Consider the following 24,376-nt stretch of genomic DNA (forward strand, 5'->3'; position numbering starts at 1 on the left):
ACAGAATTTTACTCCTGATTTTGAGGCAGATCCCGGTTGGAATCTACATCTCATTGTTTTCATTGGGAGGCAGTGATCTTTTTTAGGACAGTGACCAAAAAAAACCACTCTGCTCGATCTTCCCCTGGATTCCACAGCTGATTCAACCATGGAATCCACGGTACAAGGCAAAATCTTATTAGACCCTTTGTGTTTGTGGCTTATCAATGAGAAGAGCTATGGCAGAAATGCAAAGCTCTGGGATGCACAAGGCCAGAATTTCAAGAGGAATCTGAGGTAGAAGATTGCCTCAAAGTCCCCTTATTACTCGTATATATCCAGTTTAGGTTTTGCCCAGAAAAAAATGCATCAAAAACTGCGTCCATCCAGCCTAGTCATAAGATTTGTGCTCAATACTAGAATTGTAGAATTTTATACAAATATTGCTAATACTGATAACACATTGGAGCGAAGACTGATACTTTGTGGTTTCATCTTAATGCTTTCATATGCTGGTGAGAGATGTGCCAGAAATATTAAGAGACTGCCAGGATGCATCAGGGGAAGTTCTGTGAGCAAGAACTGAAACCTGTGCCAAATCATTTGCGCCTTTTTTATGGCATAAATTATAATAAATTTGTCAAGCCAAGGCATGCCCATCCCAGGCCTACCTCATACCTCTACTGCTCCACCCACTTTTTTTAAAAAGTGGTCAGGGGGATGTAAAATGAACAAGATGCACAGCATGTGTAACAAAAATTGTGATTTGTTTATTCCTTATACATCAATAAGCTGTTGTACAAGGCATTGCAATTAATCCTCATAATTCATGTTGTGTGGCCTAAAGTCAATGTCACCAGTGATATATGCTGTCTATATGATATTTTACACATGCTAGTATATGTCTTCACATAACACAGAGGGGCATTACATTTTCTGCAGCTACTATGAGCATGCTCATGTGTTTCGTCCTCTAACGCTGAAACATCTACCCACATTCAACAATCTTATTGACTGTAGTAAAACATAGCCTTAGGGTCCTACCTCTATGCACACTTACTGTTCTGATGCCATTCTCAAATGCATCACGAGCAAGAGATGCTGGTCCATCCACAGTTTTGCCATCATCATCTGGACCCCAGCTTGCACTATAGATATGTACATGTTGTGGGTTTAGACTGAGGGATTTGGCTTCTACCATATCTGTTACATCTCCATCCAACATGCGCACTCCTGTAGGTACCCAAAAAAATTGCCATAAAGTCTCTGATGATATTAAAACTGGTGAAATTAAATAATTTAATGTATAGCCTATTGAAAGGATCAAGGGACATCAAATTTGGATGATAAGGAAATATATACATTTCAGAAATCACAGAATGAATAGACATGATAATGATATGTAAATGATAAAAAAATGGAAACAAAATGTTAAAAACATATTTATTCAGTATCAAGTATGAGCAACACATGCAGAAATACATGAGCTTACACGCCTTGGCATGCTATCAACGAGGATATTACTGGCTGTCTAAAGAATGTTGTGCCACTCTAAATGCCCTTGGGTATACAAATTATCAAGATTGGTTACTGGCAGCTCCCTTTCCAATTGCAAACCAATGACATTCCTGTTGTGCTTGATTGGGGAGTCCGGAAATGCTTTCAGGACACGGTAGCAAGTGTATGCCATGATCTGGTGTTGCCCTGTTGAAAAATGTGCTCCTATGACACATCCAGGGAATGGACATACCACTGGTTCTATAAATCAATATAATGCCCAGCTGCTATTGTAACTAAAATGAACCCTACAGGAAAAGAGCTACTAGGATCTATGTGACATTTCCTTGTGAAGGCCTCGTAATGGCGTTGTCCACATGGACTCCAGACCAATCTCCAACTATCATTGTGCACAAGACAAAATGTGTCAAAAGGTGAAGATAAACCTCCATTCCAGCCTCCATTAATAGCCTATGAGAGTGGAGTCATGAGGTCAATGGAACATCTGTAGGCGGACATGTGGATCACAGACCAGTGTTGTGTATTTGCCTTCTTATAATTTGTACTGACACTATTCGCCACCTTAGGCTTGGAATGTGATGTCCAATTTCACTTGCAGTACAAAATGAATCGCTAAAAAAACATTCTTCCTATGTTTTTCCAATGACTTGCCATTGATATTTGTTGTCTTCTGTGTTAAGATATCACAATGCAGAAGTTTAACCAGTTGCAGGAGTTTGGGTTAACTCTGCTACTAAAACAGTTTATCTAGTCTACCATTGTGTGATTCCAGGGTATTCTTAAGGGGGCGTTTACACTACCATTGCTAATGTCTGTTGCTTTCTTCAGCCATAGGATGACAGGAACTGACATTAAATTGTCTCAGACAGAAGCTATATTCCGTCATATTTGTTGTCTTTCATAAAGGAAAATAAAATCCTGTAACTTGCATTACTGCAGTTCTCTGTGACAGTTTAATGACTGTCGTTGTCATCTTGTGCCGGAAGACAGCAATGTATATTAGCAACAGTAGTGTGAACAGTAGTGTGAACACCCCCTTAGAGTTTATTAGGGCCCTGCAGAGTGTGAGGTGTAGTATCATTGAGTATGCAATTTATACAATTGTCACTTTGGTCATTGGTTTTTCTAAGGAATGTTTACCTCAGTTATTTTTCTTGGTGTTGTGGGTTTGATGACATCTTATTCGTGTTGTTTTAAAACACAAAAGTGGGTGTAAAAGTACTTCACTGCTGCCTTATAAAAAGGCATTTAAAGGCTACTTTTGGGTAGTGTATCTATTGGTGAGAGAATGCTGATATGCTTTCATGATGTACTCAAAGGCACTTTACCCAGTTGACAGACTGTGATAGGCAGAAGGATGTTCGTTTTGAGGAGTTGTCCACCATCTGATGGTTCTGATGTTGGTGTTAGGAGGTGTTTGGAGCAGTGGTTACATGAGGGAACACACGCACACGGTAAGCAGGCTCCAGACACACCGTCAGTACAAGGGGATTGTTTGATCTGCCAACAAGCACAAGCAGCTCCCACAGTGTCATTTTCCACCATCCAGAAACAGATGGCACCTTCATTACACATCCCATTCCATGTCTTGTCTATTTCCAGGCCATAAGCAGAAGGAAGTTCGGTATTACAGCTACCACTACATCTTGACATTGACAGCCAGACACCAGTGCCTTAGCTTGCAGTGGTAGATTGAATGAGAAATCTGGACTACTGTAACTTGGGACTAACCTGGGGCCATATCGTCCCAAGTTCTATTTGGGATCCAATGACTGCCTTTGCTTCGGAGTAACACATGTACCCAACTGATGATCTGAGTAGCTATTGCATATAACAGTTGGTCAGCCCTAGTAGTGATATGAGGGACACTAAGAGCTCTGTGATATGTGCAGGACATCCTGTGGACACATGCGTTACCTCTCATGGCAGGGCTTCCAAATGGCAATTTGCAGGAGGATAAGGCTCACCCACACACAGTAAATGTATCTCAGGAATATATACACCGGATTGAAACACTTGCTTGGCCTACTTGATCACCAGATTCCTCACTGAGTACTGATAAAATCATCTGTCAGGCCAGTCTTAACAACCTACAAGTGTGCAAGGTCTACAGGCCCAGCTGCAACATCGATGGGCAAATATGCTTCAGGATATTGTATGCCTCAATGCCCAACTGCAACTCAGATTCTATCCAGGCAACTCCTTCTTCGTATGTTATTTTTTTGTCAATTAGTGTACATACAAAACTTTATTGACAAACAAGTGTACACCAACTAGGTCAGCAATTAACTAAACCACATCTACGCCTTAAGGCTAAGGCCCCATGTTGCAGAAAAGCTACTTTTTTGTTGCAGATTTAGCTGCATTTTTTTTAGCCAAGGCCAGGACTTTATTTAGCAGACGGGAAAAGTATAAGAAGTTCCTATAAATTTCCCATTTCTGTTCAAACCACTCTTGATTTTGGCTTAAAAAAACCCCCAACAAAATCTGCAACAAAACAAGCTGTTTCCACAATGTGGGTCCTCAGCCTTAAGATGTTTTCTAGGGAAAGGTAAAATATACTCCATGTAGAACAGCTACAGACGTCATGGCGCTGCCTGGGTTCCCACTGTCCTTCACTTCTTGGGGTTCAACACAAAAAGGAAATACTTTGGGATGCTTGTTCAGCTGGCTGAGTCAGGTAACTGCTCTGGTTAGTGATTGTCTGAACAGGCATCTACAAGTGAATGTCATACATAGTCTCACCACAGTCCAAAAACAGGCATTAGTATAATTAATAATATTTCTAGAAACAACAATGATGAGAAGCAAAATCTGACATGTACCTCCAATCCGGGCATTGAAAGCTATTCCGACAGTACAGTGTGAATTGTTTGCAGTAGCAGCCACTTCCCCAGCGCAGCGAGTTCCATGCCTGAAGAAGGTAAAAATACTTTTATAAGCAAACCAGCAGGAGAGCAAGGTGCAATGTACTGTATAGTAAAGATGAGAAAACAATTATGAGCCATTAAAGCATTTTTACTAAGAGTCATATTGTATCTGTCTTCTCACTCCATTCTGTACCCAGTTAACCATTTGTGCATTTTACACAATAAATCTAAATACTCCTCAGTGCTTTTAAAATCACCATGAATTGCAAGCAATTTCAGTGGTGTTTAGAAATTCGTGAATATTTCAAAAATTTGATTCAGCTGCTTCGCAGAATTTTCCAAAAAGATTTGTTTTGATCCAAATTTAGTCACGGCTAATCACTTTAAAAAAACAGCTATTTCCTGGTTGCAGAGAGCCTGTATAGTGGTGTATCCGCTACCCGATAGTTTACACGTTACCATAGCAACGTGGCCTAGCGCGCTGTATCCAGCCTCAGTTTCTCGTTAGATCCCCCAAAGTAACACATCTTACAAAGCTATCAAGCTTGCTATCCCCTACAGCTCAGCCCCAACGGGCCACAGTTTGCCAAATCCACCAAACCTGGACCATAGCTTGCCATCCCCTATAGTAACATAGCTCTAAATTCCCATCCCCACACTACTCCCAAGTTAACCATGCACCCTACAGTCCACCGTGCATCCCATATCTCTCCCTCCTATAGTCTACCGTGCATCCCACATCTCTCCCCCCACACATACCCTACAACCCACATCTCTCCCCTCACAGTACTCCACACACCTCTCATCTCTCCATGTTCCTCCACTGCGACCTTCCTACAAGCAGACGCGCCTTCCCAGTCACATGGCTTGCGTATGTCATGTGATCGACATCAGAAGGTCCTTACCGAGTACAGTATTTAGCCTTTACCACAATTCTATGCATGCAGCCAATCAGGGCTGACTGGCTTCTGATTGGCTGCACTCATGGCATTGTGGGTGATCCCACATTCTCAGAGTTCCTTTCCCCATGTCCTATCATGTACAGCAAGTCATTTTAGCGAAATGTGATTCGTTAGCACGAACCAAGAGGAAATCCAGAATTGATGTGAATCGAATATTTCCTGAAATTCAGATCGAATTCCATTTCACCGGTTCGATTTGCTCATCTCTAGTGGTGTTATTTGCAGGAATTTTGGGTCATTTTTATTTTATTTTTGGAACATTATTAAAAAATGCAATTATAATACACACATAATGCATAAAAAAAAAAAAAAAAAAAAAAAAAAAAACACTCAATACACATTACTAAAATTACAAAAGAAAATTCTATGACTAAGAGACCACAATACAGGTCTCGAAATGCGTAGGTTGCTTGATTTTATCCTTCTGGATCCATGCTGTAAGATTTTTGAACCTGATATGAAGTAAAAGTCACATTTTATTATTCATGAATTTTGGGCACAAAAGAAAATGCTTGTAATAGACTATCATAAAATGTAAAAAGAAACTGCGATAACACAGGGCAAACACACAAAAGCATAAAGTAAAAAACGGAATAATGCTATGTGTGAAATCAGCTTCGTAAGTGCACCATGTGAATGGGTAATAGTGTATATGCTTCACTGCGGCTCAATAATATTTGATTCATTGACATCCCAGTTCTTTTCATCACTGGAGGTCCTAGTGGGTGTACGCTCAGCACACAGAGTATACTGTGGGAAAACTTTTTAGGCTGAGGTCACATGTTCAGAAAAAAAACTTTGTTTTTTGTTGCTGATTTTGTGACAAACCAAGAAGTGGATTTACAGGAAGGGAGAAATAGAAATGCTTATTTTATAGTTCATTTTCCTTTTCAAGCCACTCTTGGCTTTGGCTCAAAACAGTAAGGGGCCATATTCTATCCGATGCACATGACATCAGGTAGAGGCTGGAAGAGGATGTCTGGGGACTGCTGGACACAGCAAGTATGCTCAGGAGACGTGAGGCAGGGTAACTATAACTATTAGTTACTGTATGTTGCTGCCTCTCCCCTCGTCCTCTATGTATTATACTCTGGGGTCTGAAGAGCGACTTCCAAAATGTTCCAAAATGAAAAGGAGGGTTGAACCTCAAGAATATCCATCAAAATGAATCTCATGAGGTTCACCCATCTCGAATCCCAAATATGTAAGTCTTGAAATAGATTTTCAAAGATGAATTGGGACTGCGCTACTCACAAAGTGTTTTTATTTTCATTTTTTTTAAATGTAGATTGTGAGCCCGACATAGGGAAAAATGTACATTGTGAGCTCTATCAGTATGTCTTTAGAATGTGGGATGGAAATCTATGCAAACATGGGGAGAACATACAAACTCCTTGCAGATGGTTTTTTGCCCTTGGCGGGATTTGAATACCAGGACTCCGGCGCTGCAAAGCTGCAGTTCTAACCACTGAGCCACCGTGTGGCCCCACAAAGTGTTTTTATTTTTGCCTTCCTCTGCATCAACTTGGGTTTATACTGTAGGTATAATATGGTTGAACTCCATGGACCTAGGTCATCATTTAACACACCGAATATGTGACTATAAGACCTCTTTATAGCAGCTCTTCGTTGTAGCATATTTCTGGTATTTGATCAATGTATTGCATTAAATAAGGATCTTTTTGAACATTAGCAATGATCACAAATACCTACTGTACATAACATATATCCATTCTGTGTTTTTTTCTGCTTATGCATTATATGTCTGACACAGTACTTATCAGAATAATATTTCTTAAAGTTTATAGATATATATTAGAAAAAGACCAGAGGTCTATAGAAAGTACTTTTGTGTGTTATTGGAAGTAAAACAGGTTAGTGTGATGACAATATATTTATACTGAACGTCAATTGTGATTTACAGAGCAGAGGCTCCTATAGACTATATACTGTATGTAAAATATGAAACTATATGTGCCGGGAAGCACTAGCTCCGCTTTGTGATATTTGTTGAATGGGGAACATTCACGTGCAATTTCCAGCTGTAAAAGAAGATATCACTGCAAACGGTAATTGACTCCTCAACTCCACTCAGAATTCCAGCAGCGTTTAACTCTGCATGAGCTGTGACATTTTGTGTAGACTGTTGTTCTTAAATGTCACAGGTCCTCAGAGATGTCTGAAAAGTGTCCAGCATACTGCTGTCAGGTGGGGAGATGCATTTTCACAGCACTTACAATCTTCTATGGCTATGTCTTTACAAATAGATAATAATCACAGAAACTTTACACTTTCAAGCAGCTGGACTAAGGATAGGTGGTTGTCTAAAATGATTGCGATATTGCATGATACTACTGAAAAATCTTAATTTACAATATTCAATTCAATTATAACTATAAATGTATGGTAAAAGTTATACTTGGAGTAGAGTATTCAAGTCACCTCTATATCATTTTAAAGAAAAAAAGTAGATAAGATGCTTTAAGGCAGTTTCAAATACGTATGTTCCTCCCAACCTGTATATATAATTTGTATTCCTTGTAGGTTGAATGGACACATGAATAAAATGGCGAGAGTGAATCAATGAGTCTGAAAGGGTGGAATGAGTCTGACCAGGCAGAACTGAGCTTTCCTGGCCAATGAGAGTCGGAGAGGGCTTACATGCCCTAATTTGTATTTGGTCATGTTCTTCCTCCCAAAGTTTCATCATCAATCCATGACAGTTGTCTAAACAGGGGACAAAGATGACAATAGATATCTGTTGGTCAGCACAATTTCCTATGAGGTAGAGTATAGGAAGATCCTGAAAGAACGCACCTTTCAATAGCCCCTGCTGCATGAGGGTCCATCACAACTGCTCTTTGTTAGCAGCTCTACGTTCAGAGAATGGTTGAGAATACCACCCCTCTATGACCTGTACATATGGTAGCAGTGTTCTAATGAACATATTTAATTACCGTTAGACACTCCTTCTATATTATGTGTTTATTTCCACAAGAGATATAGCGTTAGCAAGATTTTATTATTTTAACAGGAGAAAACATGTATTACTTTGATACCAGAAGTATAGGCAGCTACTTGATGCCTTTGGTGTTATCTTCAGGGATAATAAAGGATTTCACAGGTAAAAACGTAACCTCTCAATTCCTTATTATTTTTGATGACATATAGCAGTAGACTGTCTGGCAGGCCTTGTAAGACACTAGCTTTTTGGAAGATCTTCAGACATTCTATGGTTGAATATATTCTTCAGTATAACCTCATATGTTAACTCTGGATTAAAGGGTGTCCTCCAACCTTTAGCTATTAATGACCTACCCTTAAGATAAGTCATAAGTTCGATAGGGGACAACGCCTTTTAAGAAATTATAACGCAGAAACCAAGTAGAGGTTGGCAGGTTCACAATCATATCTAAACTATAAATTCCAATACAGCCGAGGTGCGTGTGTGCATGTGTGAAGGGAGCAGCCGCAACACCCATCAGGAATCTGAACATCTTTTCTTCTTTATGGGACAATGTCAATTTACAAAGGGAAGTTATAAATAAATCAAAAAGCTACTGCAAGGTGGTCGAACCTCGAGAGGAAACATGTTTAAACAACATAAAGAGCCTTTGCCTGAGAAACTCCAAATCTCGAGCGCGTGCTTCATTTCACTGAAGTTCTTTTATTGTTTATAATGGAGAGGAACAAGTTCCCAGGCTTTTTAAATTACAGTCTAAAGAGACACAGGGCTAAAAGGTTGTGCATTTGTTCTTTGTGTTACTGTCAGGATGATAAAGTAGGCTGAAAGACTGCAGGAAACCTTGGTTACACAAAATGTTGCATTATTAAGAAAAGCTTGATGGGCATGCTTCCACCTGGGGAAATACTTATTTTTGGGAATTTGAAAAAAATCCCAATAGATTTATTTAACTGTCCCATTCCAATTTTGATAGTAAAGAGCAAATATAGCTAATTTAATATGAAAAATTAAACATGGCTTCTAGGCTATTGTTATTATTTAGAAAACATAACAAAGTTGACACATTTTTTTTTTAAATTTAATTTAAAGATAGATGCAACGCATGGTGCTTACTGACACAATGGACATGGAAACCAGCTTTGAAAAAAATATGAAATCATTCATTTTTTCAGTGCTAATGTACAACTGTGTGCCAAATGTTTTACTGAATCCCTTAAACTTGTATCTTTGAGTGATCCATGAAAAATCACCCAAAATAGGACATGTCCTATTTTTGATGGGCTGTTCACTTGGAGATAGCAAATTACCCCATAGACTCTCATTGGTTTGAAAATTGCCACTTGATAGCTGCCCACTGTTGTGTGAATATAGTCTTAGAGTTCGCACATTCAGAATAGGGGAATCTTAGTTAAATTGACCAGGTCTTACAAACCACTTAAAAATTCCCCTAAACCAGGCATCCAATGCATCCTTTGAGTTATAAGGGAACCTAGAAAAACTAGGTTCGTAGATATATTAATAGAGGCTTTTTAATTTAAGTAAATTTTAATGTAAGTGCATACTTAAAGGGGTTGGCCACTTTCAGACCAATATCGAGAGAGAAAATGTTATTGTTTGTGTAATAAAAATTGTGCACTTTTCATTAAGCAGCTTGTTATTTTTCTTACTGTAACTGGGAACTGGATGTTGCTAATATGGTCAGCCATTTTGAATGCTGTGGTGCTACCATTCGAGTTAATTGTCTCTCTTCTGTGCATAAGTATACTGAGCTAATTCTCTGATCTTTCACCACCAACTGTGTAAATTATCCTATTCTGGAGATTAAGAGTATTGTCTGCAGCCTCCCTTATACAGTCCTATGAAAAAGTTTGGGCACCCCTATTAATCTTAATCATTTTTTGTTCTAAATATTTTGGTGTTTGCAACAGCCATTTCAGTTTGATATATCTAATAACTGATGGACACAGTAATATTTCAGGATTGAAATGAGGTTTATTGTACTAACAGAAAATGTGCAATATGCATTAAACCAAAATTTGACCGGTGCAAAAGTATGGGCACCCTTATCATTTTATTGATTTGAATTCCCCTAACTACTTTTTACTGACTTACTGAAGCACAAAATTGGTTTTGTAACCTCAGTGAGCTTTGAACTTCATAGCCAGATGTATCCAATCATAAGAAAAGGTATTTAAGGTGGCCAATTGCAAGTTGATCTCCTATTTGAATCTCCTCTGAAGAGTGGCATCATGGGCTACTCAAAACAACTCTCAAATGATCTGAAAACAAAGATTGTTCAACATAGTTGTTCAGGGGAAGGATACAAAAAGTTGTCTCAGAGATTTAACCTGTCAGTTTCCACTGTGAGGAACATAGTAAGGAAATGGAAGACCACAGGGACAGTTCTTGTTAAGCCCAGAAGTGGCAGGCCAAGAAAAATATCAGAAAGGCAGAGAAGAAGAATGGTGAGAACAGTCAAGGACAATCCACAGACCACCTTCAAAGAGCTGCAGCATCATCTTGCTGCAGATGGTGTCACTGTGCATCGGTCAACTATACAGCGCACTTTGCACAAATAGAAGCTGTATGGGAGAGTGATGAGAAAGAAGCCGTTTCTGCACGTACGCCACAAATAGAGTTGCCTGAGGTATGAAAAAGCACATTTGGACAAGGCAGCTTCATTTTGGAAACAAAAATTGAGTTGTTTGGTTATAAAAAAAGGCGTTATGCATGGCGTCCAAAAAGAAACAGCATTCCAAGAAAAACACATGCTACCCACTGTAAAATTTGGTGGAGGTTCCATCATGCTTTGGGGCTGTGTGGCCAATGCCGGCATCGGGAATCTTGTTAAGGTTGAGAGTCGCATGGATTCCACTCAGCATCAGCAGATTCTTGAGAATAATGTTCAAGAATCAGTGACGAAGTTGAAGTTACGCCGGGGATGGATATTTCAGCAAGACAATGATCCAAAACACCGCTCCAAATCCTCAGGCATTCATGCAGAGGAACAATTACAATGTTCTGGAATGGCCATCCCAGTCCCCAGACCTGAATATCATTGAACATCTGTGGGATGATTTGAAGCGGGCTGTCCATGCTCGGCGACCATCTAACTTAACTGAACTTGAATTGTTTGTCCAAAATACCTTTATCCAGGATCCAGGAACTGATTAAAAGCTACAGGAAGCGACTAGAGGCTGTTATCTTTGCAAAAGGAGGATCTACTAAATATTAATGTCACTTTTCTGTTGAGGTGCCCATACTTTTGCACCGGTCAAATTTTGGTTTAATGCATATTGCACATTTTCTGTTAGTACAATAAACCTCATTTCAATCCTGAAATATTACTGTGTCCATCAGTTATTAGATGTATCAAACTGAAATGGCTGTTGCAAATACCAAAATATTTAGAACTAAAAATGATTAAGATTAATAGGGGTGCCCAAACTTTTTCATAGGACTGTAGGTACCATTTAAAAATACTGCAGGTGACGGGAGGGACAGTGTCCTCTGACAGCCATGTGTTGTACCTCAGGCCTGAACATAACACATTTTGATCTCCATTAAGGATAAATACAAGCGTTAATACTCAATACATGAGTTTTATATAACAGAATTGCAAGTGTTTTCCCTGACTTGTAGCTCAGAGAAGATATCGATTACTGCTGTATCAGTAGCTCTTTATCTGGAGACATGACGTGCTTTTCTCCGGCACTGCAATATTATTTCCTTTAATGAAGGTGTGATTTTTCTACATGATAGTTCAGCTGTGTAATGAACTTGTTCAGGTCTCAAAGATTACTTACATTTACTAACATTGTTCTATTGCTTGTAATAATATTACTTAGAGACCAGCAGCAAATTCAGTATGTATTAAGTTGTTACTGAAAGATTGTGCTATTTGTACAATAAAATCTATATTAGCTCATCGTCTGCTGCTGGAGTTTTCAAAGATGTGTATTTTAACCTAGAACAGTGCTTAAGTTCAACTTACTAAGAATATATCTCCAGCCAAAAATTAAACTTGAGCTTCCAAGTGGTATCTGTCTTGTTTCCTCTTGTCAATAACCACTGATTCCCAGATATTTTTGGACAACTCTCTTCTTATACTCTCACTCTACTCTATCTCTCTACATATACAATATGGACACAAGTATGACCATCACACCTATGGGACTGCAGGGCATCTCTTTCAGAAACCACAGCCATTCAACCTAAAGGTCAGTTGCGACTTCAGATAATGGAGTTGGACAATAATATTTGGCCTAAAAGCTCTCTATCTAAAACACAACTAAAGTGTGTTTATAGATTATATGACATATACAGTATAAAATAAGGCAAGATATAAAATGTGATGTTCCTCTCTCTGTCTATACATTAGAGTTGCATTTTAGGATCAAGAAGTCTGTTTAAAAATTCCCAAACACTGTGAATGCCAATGGCAGCTCTGCATGGTTGAATGTAAATGATTGTCACCGGGATGTACTTAAAGGGGTATTCCCACGTCGCATACTCACCAATCTTCACTGCTGTAAAATCTTCTTTCTTCCTGGTTTCTTGCATCATTTGGTGGGCGGGGTTTCACAGGCAACCTGCCATTTAGCGCCACCCCCAAATTAGCGTGTAGCTCCGCCCACCCATATTGGACTATGAAGTACAGGCAGCAGCAACTCCATTCTGTGTTACATACAGAGACTGCCTGTCTCTGCCATAATGAACACAATTGAATTAGCTAGCCTGATAACTGGGAGAACAGAAGAAATGAAAGCAGCTCCTCTCCCCTATCTGCTAACAGGAAGCTAGGTCACATGGTGTAGACACAGGAATAGCTAGATACACAGGCTCGCTCCGTGCAATTAGCCCCTCCTCCCTCCCCCTGAGAGCAGCAGATACATAACTTGACTCATGAGCAGCTAAGTCAGGGCTGTGGCTACAAAGAATTGAATAAAGTAAGATAGTGGACAAACAAAGCAGTTTTGCTGAAGCAGTGTATTTAGGAAAAGTCTTACATCCACATTAACAAGCAGTATAGATAGGATCCTTGTGATGGGACAACCCCTTTAAGGTGTTTTTTTGGATCACCAGAAAGAACTACAAAACATCTGGGCAAATATACTATTATGCAAATCCAATCAATGCCAATACTGTATATGATGGGTTTCAATATGCTCTCAATAAAAATGATCTTGGATAACCCGACAATACAATTCAGGATTACTGAACCCAAATTTTTGGCATTTTTATTGAATAATTTGAGGCATCTTAGCGCAAAACAACATTGTCAGGACACAAATTCATTCACATCACTATGTTTTATAGCCTGTTTTTCCCATGGATGGTTGCTATTTTATGAAACATACTAATCCCAAGGTTCTAAAAAGTAAACAAGTTTATACATTTAGGTTCTTGGGTTCCCAAGAGAAACACATTTGTATTGGATACAATGAATTTTGACACAAGATGAATCAGGCAGTGAACAAATAAAATCAATGTGAGGCTGATGCAGTGTAAAACTATAGTAAATGACAGGACATTTCTTACAGCAACTGAGTGTGTATTCTGCCCTTCCCTATTAAGATTACACATTCATCCTGAAGTGCAATGTTCTGGACGGAACAGCAGAGCAGAGTTAATGTCACCTCTGAATTGCTTTCCGATCAATCAGGCCTCATGTAAGGTTCATTCTACAATCAAATCCCTGTGTTTAAAGTGGTATACAAGAAAAACAACTAAAAGCAAACAAAATCCCTACCTAAATTACTTATGGCAGCCACTTTCTTTGTCACCACATCAGCCATAACAGAGATTCACCCAGAATGGCTATGATTATGGAAGATTTACATTTATTTCAATCGACTTCTTTACTCCTCTTAATATTCAGGTATGTTTCAACAATATTCATATTCCTACTTTGAGTCTAGTAAGTATAAAGTACATCCCAATAGAACAGGTTAATATACAAATACACATGGCATCATCACAACACATGGCAACATTACTGTAGCCATGTCAATAGACTAGGGGAAGCACTGTCATGGATCTTATTTTATGACATTTTTTTTGCCTGATCCTGGAAAAACCCATTAAGATCAATACACAATAGGCAGCAAGCCCCTAAATTCCATGTAGTGGTAACAAGCATGTTATCTGGTCTATTTATGTATTTGCAGTATATTTGGAACTCAGATGTCTATTGGTCATTAGCTGCTATAATTTTTTTAATATACTTTTTTTTTTTACTTGTTTCGCAAGTAATCTATCATTACTGATGATGTCATCATTCAATGCAATAACAGCATGCATGAAACATAAATGATGTTCTGGATAGCTGGAGTATAAGCTTGTAGTCACAGCAAGTATACTATTCCTGCCATGTCAGGATAAACCAATGCAAATTGGTTAACATTTCTAGTAAGGACTGTCACAATGACAATCCATTGAATTATAATTGTGAATTAGTCTTCAATTCAATCAAAACTAGTGAAGTGCGCACCATTCATTTTGTTAAACTACTAGAAAGCCTTCTAAAACTGTTGTCTTTCCCTCACTTTGATGAAATGCCAGAAACATTGGCTAGGCATGACAAGCAAAGGATAGAAAAATGAAATGGTCAGCTTAATACATAGGCAAATATTGAATGAATAAATTTCAATGCCTCATGGCAGCTCAGCATTAGCTACAGGCATGTTCAACTGGGTTAATATTACTTAGGCGTAATAATTTATGAAAATGAATGGCCAGTTAATCCAGCAATGTATATTCTAGATAAAAGAAAAAAGTAATAAGACCCATCATTAACTATTAATTACGTCAAATGGACACTGGAATTGAAGATCCGAAAACTATACATTCCAATTGGCATAAGATTCATTTTATTACAAGAAAAAAAAAAAATCACCACATTTCATTAGGCTTTATTCACACAACCATATTACAGCTCCAAACCTCAGATTTCTATAAAGCTATAATATAGAGCCCATAGGCCCTGTAGTGCCTACTGTATGTATGCCTTTGATTTCATACAGAGATATACACAGGCTTTTTTCAGTCAAAATATTTTTACTGATATATAACAGAGATATTATCTAAAACCATTGTATGAGAAACAGATTATCTCCATGATATGCTACCAAGTGGAGGCACCCTACTATGGCACACAAAGTACACAGCAGTCTGGAGCTGCACTCTTATAAAGGCCTAAAGGAGGTTCCCCATTTTTTGCTTAAGAAAGCTAATTCATTGTATATATTGTATATTCTAGAATACTTTGCGTCTCCATTCACATTTAAGAGTTCTGCTTGCCATCAGTAAACAGGAACATTCTTCTTTAGAGACTGAAGACCTGTCCTGAATTTTTTTTAATTGAAGCCAGACAGAAAAGTGGTTGAGTGTCGCAGGTTCGATCCCAGAAACCTCCATAATTGGGAGGGAGAAAATGCAGATGGACATCCAATGCTGAGCAAAAGTAGTGTGTGTGAGTGTGAATCTAATTAAGAATGCTTTCAAAGAACTGTTAATAGTTTATTGCCAACATCAGCTCTCTGTTGTGGTCATATCATCACATTCAGGACTACTTGTTCTTTTTTAAGCTGAAGATTAGAGATGAGCGAGTACTGTTCGGATCAGCCGATCCGAACAGCACGCACCATAGAAATGAATGGATGCACCTGGTACTTCCGCTTTGACGGCGGCCGGCCGCTTAACCCCCCGCGTGCCGGCTACGTCCATTCATTTCTATGCGAGCATGCTGTTCGGATCGGCTGATCCAAACAGCACTCGCTCATCTCTACTGAAGATAGTTAGTTCGTTGTGACATTGGCTTTATGTTTCGGGTTGTTGTCCTGCTGCAGTATAAATTTTGAGCTGCTTTGATGCAAAGTAACTTCTATTACAGCCAAATTTGAAGGAGCACCAATAAATGGTCAACACTGTGGACTATTGACATAGTGGTCAGTCATGGAAACTTACTGCAGCAAATGGAAGACACAACATACTTACTCCCATTTAAAGCCAGGAGATGTCCAGCTGTCACCAGTTCAAAACTGGCAGAAACCAGAGGGACTCAGGTATATCCATCTACTGTTCGTAGAAGTCAATTGTATGTTGTTTTTTTTGTCTATGCTTTTTCCATGAAGACCATTTAGAAGAATCGCAGACAAAAAAAACATACCATTGATGTGGAAACAAGGCTAAGCAACTCAACTATTCACAAAAAATAGGAAATGATGTACAGAAAAAAGGCAACAGATGCTCTGGACTACTAAGTGAAAATTTATCAAAATATCTGGCTGTAACAGAAAGCAGTTTGCTCATTGAAGTGCTGGAGAGCGGTACAATAAAGAGGCATCATTGAGCATTGTGGAGATTTCTTGCAAATTTGAGACTAAATTTCAGCAGAGTTAGGGATTTGGTCAGGATTAATGGTGTCCTTAAAGCGATTGTCCAGGATATACAGTGCCTTGCTAAAGTACTCGGCCCCCTTGAACTTTTCAATCTTTTGCCACATTTCAGGCTTGAAACATGAAAGTATAAAATTTTAATTTTGGGGGGAAGAATCAACAAGTGGGACACAATTGTGAAGTGGAACGAAATTTATTGGATATTTTAAACTTTTTTTTAACAAGGAAAAAACTGAAAAATTGAGCATGCAAAATTATTCGGGGTGTCTCCCAAGCGGCTTGTGGCAAACTTTAAATTAGACTTTTTATGGGTATCTTTGAGAAATGACTTTCTTCTTGCCACTCTTCCATAAAGGCCAGATTTGTGCAGTGTACGACTGATTCTTGTCCTATGGACAGACTCTCCCACCTCAGCTGTAGATCTCTGCAGTTCATCCAGAGACTCTTGGCTGCATCTCTGATCAGTCTTCTCCTTGTTTTAGGTGAAAGTTTAGAGGGACGGCCGCGTCTTGGTAGATTTGCAGTGGTCTGATACTCCTCCCATTTCAATATGATTGCTTGCTCAGTGCTCCTTGGGATGTTTAAAGCTTGGGAAATCTTTTTGTATCCAAATCCAGCTTTAAACTTCTCCACAACAGTATCTTGGACCTGCCTGGTGTGTTCCTTGGTCTTCATGATGCTCTCTGCGCTTTAAACAGAACCCTGAGACTATCACAGGGCAGGTGCATTTATACGGAGACTTGACCACATACAGGTAGATTCTATTTATCATAATCAGTCATTTAGGACAACATTGGGTCATTCAGAGATCCTTACTGAACTGAACGGAGTGAGTTTGCTGCACTGAAAGTAAAGGGGCCGAATAATTTTGCACACCCCACTTTTCAGTTTTTGTCTTTGTTAAAAAAGTTTAAAATATCCAATAAATTTCATTTCACTTCACAATTGTGTCCCACTTGTTGTTGATTCTTCCCCCCCCCAAAAAAAAAAAAAAAATAAAAAAAATAAAATTTATATCTATGTTTGAAGCCTGAAATGTGGCAAAAGGTTGAAAAGTTCAAGGGGGCCGAATACTTTCGCAAGGCACTGCATGTATTTTTAAAAAAAATCAAAAATCAAAATCTATCTATCTATCTATCTATCTATCTATTAGACCAAGAAAGGTCTAGAAAGAAACAAAACAAAGAAAGAAAGAAAAAGAAACAAAACAAAAAACATACACACTCAGCGTGAAAGTCCCCGCCATGTGTGACCACTGAGCCCAATCAGTGGCCTCAGTGAAAGACACAGACCATCACTACCTGTGATGTCCCGTGTCCTTTCCTTAGCCCGCTAATTGGCCTAAGAAAAAGGACACGGGACATCACAGTGCAGTGGGACTTCTGGCAAAACAAGATAGAGGAGTAGCAGGATCTCCACGCTGGGACACAATGGAGAGCCAGAGACAGGTATGTTTTTTTTTTGTTTTGTTTTTTTAATTTTTACATTTTTTTCACCTTCCCAAACAACCTCTTTATTGCTGAGAGATAAAGTTAGATACGTATCCTTCCTGCAATACCTGCGGGGGGACTTCTGATTGGCTTCAAATTTATTCTGCAGCATCAAAACAACCCTAAACATACAACCAATGCCATTAAAAATAACCTTGAAAGAAAGACGAGTCCTGGAAGTGATGATATGACCCCCCCCCCATAGAGCCCTGAGGTCAACATCATCAAATCTGTGTAGGATTACATGAAGAGGCAGAAGGATTTGAGCAAGCCCACATCTACTATATAGATTTGTGGCTAGTTCTAAAAGATCGATGGAATAACCTCCTTGCTGAGTTCTTCAATAACTGTGTGCAAGTAAGGGGCCACACGGTGATTAGCACTGCAGCCTTGCAGCGCTGGAGTTCTGGTGTTCAAATCCTGCCAAGGGCAAAAAACCATCTGCAAGGAGTTTGTATGTTCTCCCCGTATTTGCATGGATTTCCATCCCATATTCCAAAGACATACTGATAGGGGAAAAAAATGTACATGGTGAGCCCCATGTGGGGATCACTATCTACATTTAAAAAAAGAAGAAAAAAAACTGTGAAAGTGTACCTAGAAGAATAAATGCTGTTTGGAAGGCAAATGGTGGTCACAACAAATATTATTAGGCAATTGACAAAAATAAACTAATCAACACTTATATTTTTGAAAGCATTCTTAGTTTGCAGCATTTTTTTTTTCAAAACCAATGCCTAAATCTTCTGTGCAGTATTGTACAGGAAGGGGAATGTAGCATCACACAGAGGCACACCAAGCAAATGGCGCATAACTCATGGCACATGAAAAGGAGCTGTCAGGAGATATCATGTGAGCAGCACATAATGGGGGCAGGATTTTAACCACCTACCAGTCACTGAATGGAGGCAGACATCTGGAACTGTTGATGAATTCAAACACAATGCAAAAGCTGAATTGCCTTTTATTATATAATATGAACATAATAGAAAACTACTACTACTTTAACCCCTTCCCACCAATGGCACTTTTTGACTTCCTGATCAAGCTCGATTTTTAAAAACTGACATGTGTCACTTTATGTGGCAATAACTTTGGAATGCTTTAACTTACCAAAGTGATTTTGAGATTGTTTTTTCGTAACACATTGTACTTCATGTTAGTGGTAAATTTTGGTTGATATGTTTTGTGTTTAATTATGAAAAAATAGGAAATTTGGTGGAAATTTTGAAAATATGCATTTTATAAAGTTTGAAATGATGTGCATTGCATACAGGTAGTCAAGACCGCCAAAATTATATCCTAAATCTCATGTCCCAGATCTCTGCTTTATGTCGGCATCAAACTTTAGTCACCCTTTTATTTTTTAGACATTAGAAGGTTTACAAGTGAAACAACAATATTCAAAATTTTCAAGAAATTTTAAAAAAAAACAACATTTTTTAAAGGGACTAATCCAGTTATGAAGGGGTTTTGAAAGACCCTTGTATTAAACCCCCCCCATAAATCACCCCATTTTCAAAACTGCACCCCTTAAATTAGCCAAAACAACATATACCAAGTATTTCAACCCTATAAGTGCTTAACAGGAATTAAGACAAAATGGAGGTGAAATTTTCAAATTTGATTTTATTTTACTATTATTTTTGTTTAGCCCTAGAATTTGCACATTCACAAGGGGTTAAAGGAGAAAACGCATCCCACAATTTGTTATGCAAGTTCTCCTGACTACCATAGTACCCCACTTGTGGGTGTAAACTAATATATGGACGCACAGCGAGAAACAGAAGGGAAGGCGCACCAAGGAGCTTTTAGAGGGCAGATCTGGCTGTGACCAGTTTCAGGAACCATGTCGCATTTACAAAGCCCTTGAGGTGTCAAAACAGTGGAGACCTCTAGAAAGTGACCCCGTTTTGAAAACCGCACCCCTCAAAGAATTTATCAAGTGATGTAGTGAGCGTTAGTAACACCGAAGTGAATATGTAAGCTGTGCGGAGTAAATTGGGTACACCAAATCCCATTCTATTTTCCCACTAGCTCCTATAACACGGACGGGGAAGAGAAGCATTCTGGGGGATCAGCGCTGGTGTCTTCTCTCTCATAAGCTCTAAATATGGGGTGTCCCCTGAAACCGCTCGCACAGCTTATACATTTCCTTCTAGTCGCAGCCACTTATGTCCTAATGATTTGGAGACTTTCCCGAAACCGTGGCGGGGGGTGCCGATCAGCACTATTACATACCGAAACCCCTGAAATGCCGGCGGTCATGTTTGACCACCGGCATCTCAGGGGTTAACACCCACAATCGGACCCGGTTTCCAACAGCGGGTGTTACAGGGCATTTTCAGCCATAACATACGGCTGACACTCGCAGGGCATGGTGCGCACACAGGTTCTGTGTGCGCACCATGCAGCCGCCGTAGTACTACGGCAGTTTGCGGGAAGTCCTTCTCGGCAGCGCCGTACTATTACGGCGGATGTCAGGAAGGGGTTAAAAGAATGAGTAGAATATAATTGTGTTTACTAAGTTGTATTTTAATTGGATCCTTTGCAGTGTTCACAGACTATGTAAAAGGATGTGTGCAAACAATTAATATGTTAGTGTACTACTTTGCTAGCAATGGAAGACCAAACATTGTAACCCCCTATAATTTAGAATTACACTAAATATGTGTTTGTTGCGTTACCATTGATTATAATGACTGGAGGCAGTTTGCGTACATAAGGCAGTGTTTAGTGCTGGGTGACACAAATGTATAATTATGTCTCACAATTAATGTTCTTATTATTTTTGTGTGCCCTTTGATTTTCGTCTGCCTTTTTACTTAACTCCAAACAATGTATTCTTAAGAGTTTGTATATGTTGACGTTCAGTCACTTTTAGGACTTGCAGGATCATCCCTAAGACCCTGCTATTAGACCATTAGACCTACGGCAAGGATAGGATTTGTAATTGTAATATGGTCCGTACAAGATCAATGTATGGACAAAAGTATTACAACACAGCTCTATATCAATGAATTCAGATGTTTTATTTAGTCACAGTGTCAAATGTGTACAAAATCCAGTAACTAGTCATACTGTCTGCCTTTACAATCAATAGTGCAATGAATTCCAGGGTGGATCTGGAATAGGATGAGACCGTTGTAAAAATTTCATGAAATTTCTTTCCTCCTAGATATTCCACCATCAGCTGTGAGCCATATTATTGAAAAGTGGAAGTATTTAAATCCCACACTAACTCACCCACAAACCATCAAATCACTTAAGGTTTGATAGTGGGAACACCAAGTGAAGAGGTAGGTTGTGCATAGAAGTTGCCAAAGCTCCATAGCAGGAGTTGGCAATCCCTGGCATGTGAGGCATATTTTGCTGGCACGACAGCCAGCATGGGACCTGCAGGTATTTAAAAAAATAAAGATAAAAATAAAGACTGGTCTAGAAGCTCCCCCTTCTCTGGCTGCCCTTTCTGCCCATCAATGAGAGGGGTGAGAAAAGCCCAGGAGGCGAAGCTTATTACTTTACAGCATAAGGACTCTATCTGATACAATGATGAACTCCTGCCCACTGCATCCAAAGAAGATGAGAAGGAGGAGAGCTATGGCCAGAAAAGTGAAAGTTTAAAAAAAAAAAAAATAAGTGTATACTGAGGTTTCTATTCCAATTGATATCAGGCATTTGTGGTTATTAATTTAGTTTTAGAAACTCCATGTGCCTCACATTAACAGCAGTTAACTCCATCATGTCCCTCACATTAACCTCTGTGTGCCTCACATAAGGGTTACTAATATGTGAGACAGATGGAGATACTTATAAAGGATACTGTGTAAGCGGCCATTTTCTTGTGGCCCAGGCATGCGCAGTCGGCTCTGCCCAAGGCCCAAAGCTTGGAAGATTGAAACCCAGGACAGAAGAAGACACAGGGAGATGGCGTTCCAGAAGAAGATGGAGGCGTCGCTGGAGAGTTCTCTTGCAGCACTGGTGACGCCCCCAGTGCTGTTTGAGTGCTGGGGACTGCTGCCCAGTGCTGCAAGAGACCTCATTTACATACCGGCGAAAACCTGGATTTCTACCGTACGGTGGCGCAGAGAAGACATCTAAAGGTAGGAGAAGAATAGCCTTTCTTAAGGATATTCCTATGTGTTAGTCAGAAAAAAGAGTATCCAATGATAGGATCCCTTTAAATAAATGAAGGGCCAATCCAAGAATGATTGTCCACATAGTTTCCAAGATTTCAGACATTGCAAATACTTCCCAGCCCTGATGTCTTCTGGAGAAAACTACTTTATGTAGAAGATTTAGCTAAAATTCTGCTACTTTTCTAGATATAAACAAACCAAATAGTTCAGGTTCACAAGTTGTGGACAGGCAGAGGTCATATACAGGTACGCAGAAAAACAGGATCAGGATCAATAGGGTAGTCAATAAACATGCCAAGGTCAATAAACAATAATCCTACAGCAGAGCAGTGACACAAAACCTCACAGAATCTATAGCACACAATCCAATATTGCTCGGGCACTACACAGAGGACAGAGTAGAATATACTGTATATAGATATATAGGGAGCGAATATAGAGCTGTCTGATTGGCTGAGGAGAGCTGACAGGTGTACAGGTGTTAGGCCTTCAGGTTGCAGGGAGGAAGGTCGTGCCCTCTATATGTGCTGGAACTGGAGCAGCAACAAAAGGAAAACACAGCAGCATGGAGAGTCAAAAACCACATAATGTGAACCAGAGGCATCCCAACGGCTGCATTTGTTAGGAGGAAGAGCACTACGATGGCTGCAGAGCATTACAATGTCTAAAACTCTACTTGATAGGTTTTTTCTAGTGTTGAGCGAATAGTATTCGTCGAATACCTTGCCGACATACGAATGCGTGTAATCGGCCGAACGCCAAATGGGTTAAACACTTTGAAGATTCAATGCTTTTAACCCCTTGGTGTTCGGCTGATTACATGCATTCCTATGCCGGCGAAGTATTCGACGAATACTATTCGCTCAACACTAGTTTTTACCATTAGGATGAGCAGAAAATAAATACTACGAACAGAATAGAAAACCTTCCAAGTAATATAAACAGGAACTGGCACTGCCTTGCACAACTATCAGTTTATTGTCCTTATATGACCACTGACTCTAGGTTCACAACTGGTTTCCATTCTTTGGGTCTGATCAGGGACCTGAAAAACGGAAACCAAATTCGCTTAGAAAGAGGTTACCCGTGGAAGCCTGTGGACCCCAAAGAAGTCAGGACTCCGCCCCCAAAAAATCAGAGAGAAAAGTTCTGCTTTTCTCTCAGCATTTTTCCAGCGGAATGGGGGACGGAATCCCCAAACGGAATCTGGGTGTAGGAGTGAACCTGACCTAATTTACATTGTCTAAGCTCATGCATCAGTCATGTAAACCGTTCTGTGTACTAAGTCTGAATGAAGCATTCTTTCTCCCTCACAGCAGGAAATAAGTAGCAGATAAACAAAGTCATAAACAAGCCAACATTTTATGCAGTCAACTAATAGCATACATAATAATAGCTTTATGTATATATAGTGCCAACAGACAGCACTTTACAAATCAGAGGACACATGGACATACAATGTGATACATTTCAATGTGACAATGAAATTAACATATCAGACAATAGGAGTGAGGGTCCTGCTTGCAAAGCACAAGAGGTGAGAGGCCTAGTTTGGTACAAAGGTCCAGCCACTGTTTAATTAATAAGCTCATATTTGATGCTGTATGAGCCCATCAGCTATTATATGTGAATATTCAGATACTAAGTACAGGGAGTGCAGTGTAACTTCTAGATGGAGGGGTCAGGATCTAAGGAATAAAAAAGGAAGGATAGGATTAGAAATGTTAGTGTTGTGTGCGAAGGTTTAGGACAATGTGATCAGGTCATATGATAAGTCTGCCTAAACAGATGTAATTTTAGTGCAGTTTTGAAGCTGCTGTAGTTGGGTATTAATCTGATTGTCCGGAGTAAAGTGTTCCAGAGCACCGATGCAACTCGAGAAAAGTCTTGGAGAATGGAGTGGCATGTTGGGACAACAGAGGATACAAGCCTAAGGTCATTGGCAGAGCAAAGAGGGAGAAGATGTATGGAGCTGCAGTGTTATGGATGAATTTGAGGGTGAGTGTGATAATCTTATATTGTATTCTGTGGTGGATGGACAACCAATAGAGGTA

The 24,376-nt window shown here is 39.4% G+C and overlaps 1 protein-coding gene across 2 annotated transcripts in view; it reads right to left on the reverse strand.

The window, feature by feature from the left end:
• Positions 1 to 24,376, reverse strand: part of PCSK5 (proprotein convertase subtilisin/kexin type 5) — a 371,370-nt gene that overhangs the window by 224,807 nt on the left and 122,187 nt on the right. For both annotated transcript variants that reach the window (XM_075278157.1, XM_075278160.1), the window contains exons 6-7: positions 4,323 to 4,411; positions 1,040 to 1,212 (exon numbers count right to left, since the gene is read on the reverse strand). In XM_075278157.1, coding sequence (XP_075134258.1) covers positions 1,040 to 1,212; positions 4,323 to 4,411 — 262 coding nt within the window. The remainder of the gene's footprint in view (positions 1 to 1,039; positions 1,213 to 4,322; positions 4,412 to 24,376) is intronic.

Source organism: Leptodactylus fuscus, chromosome 1 (genome assembly GCF_031893055.1).
Source record: "Leptodactylus fuscus isolate aLepFus1 chromosome 1, aLepFus1.hap2, whole genome shotgun sequence".
Lineage (NCBI taxonomy): Eukaryota > Metazoa > Chordata > Amphibia > Anura > Leptodactylidae > Leptodactylus > Leptodactylus fuscus.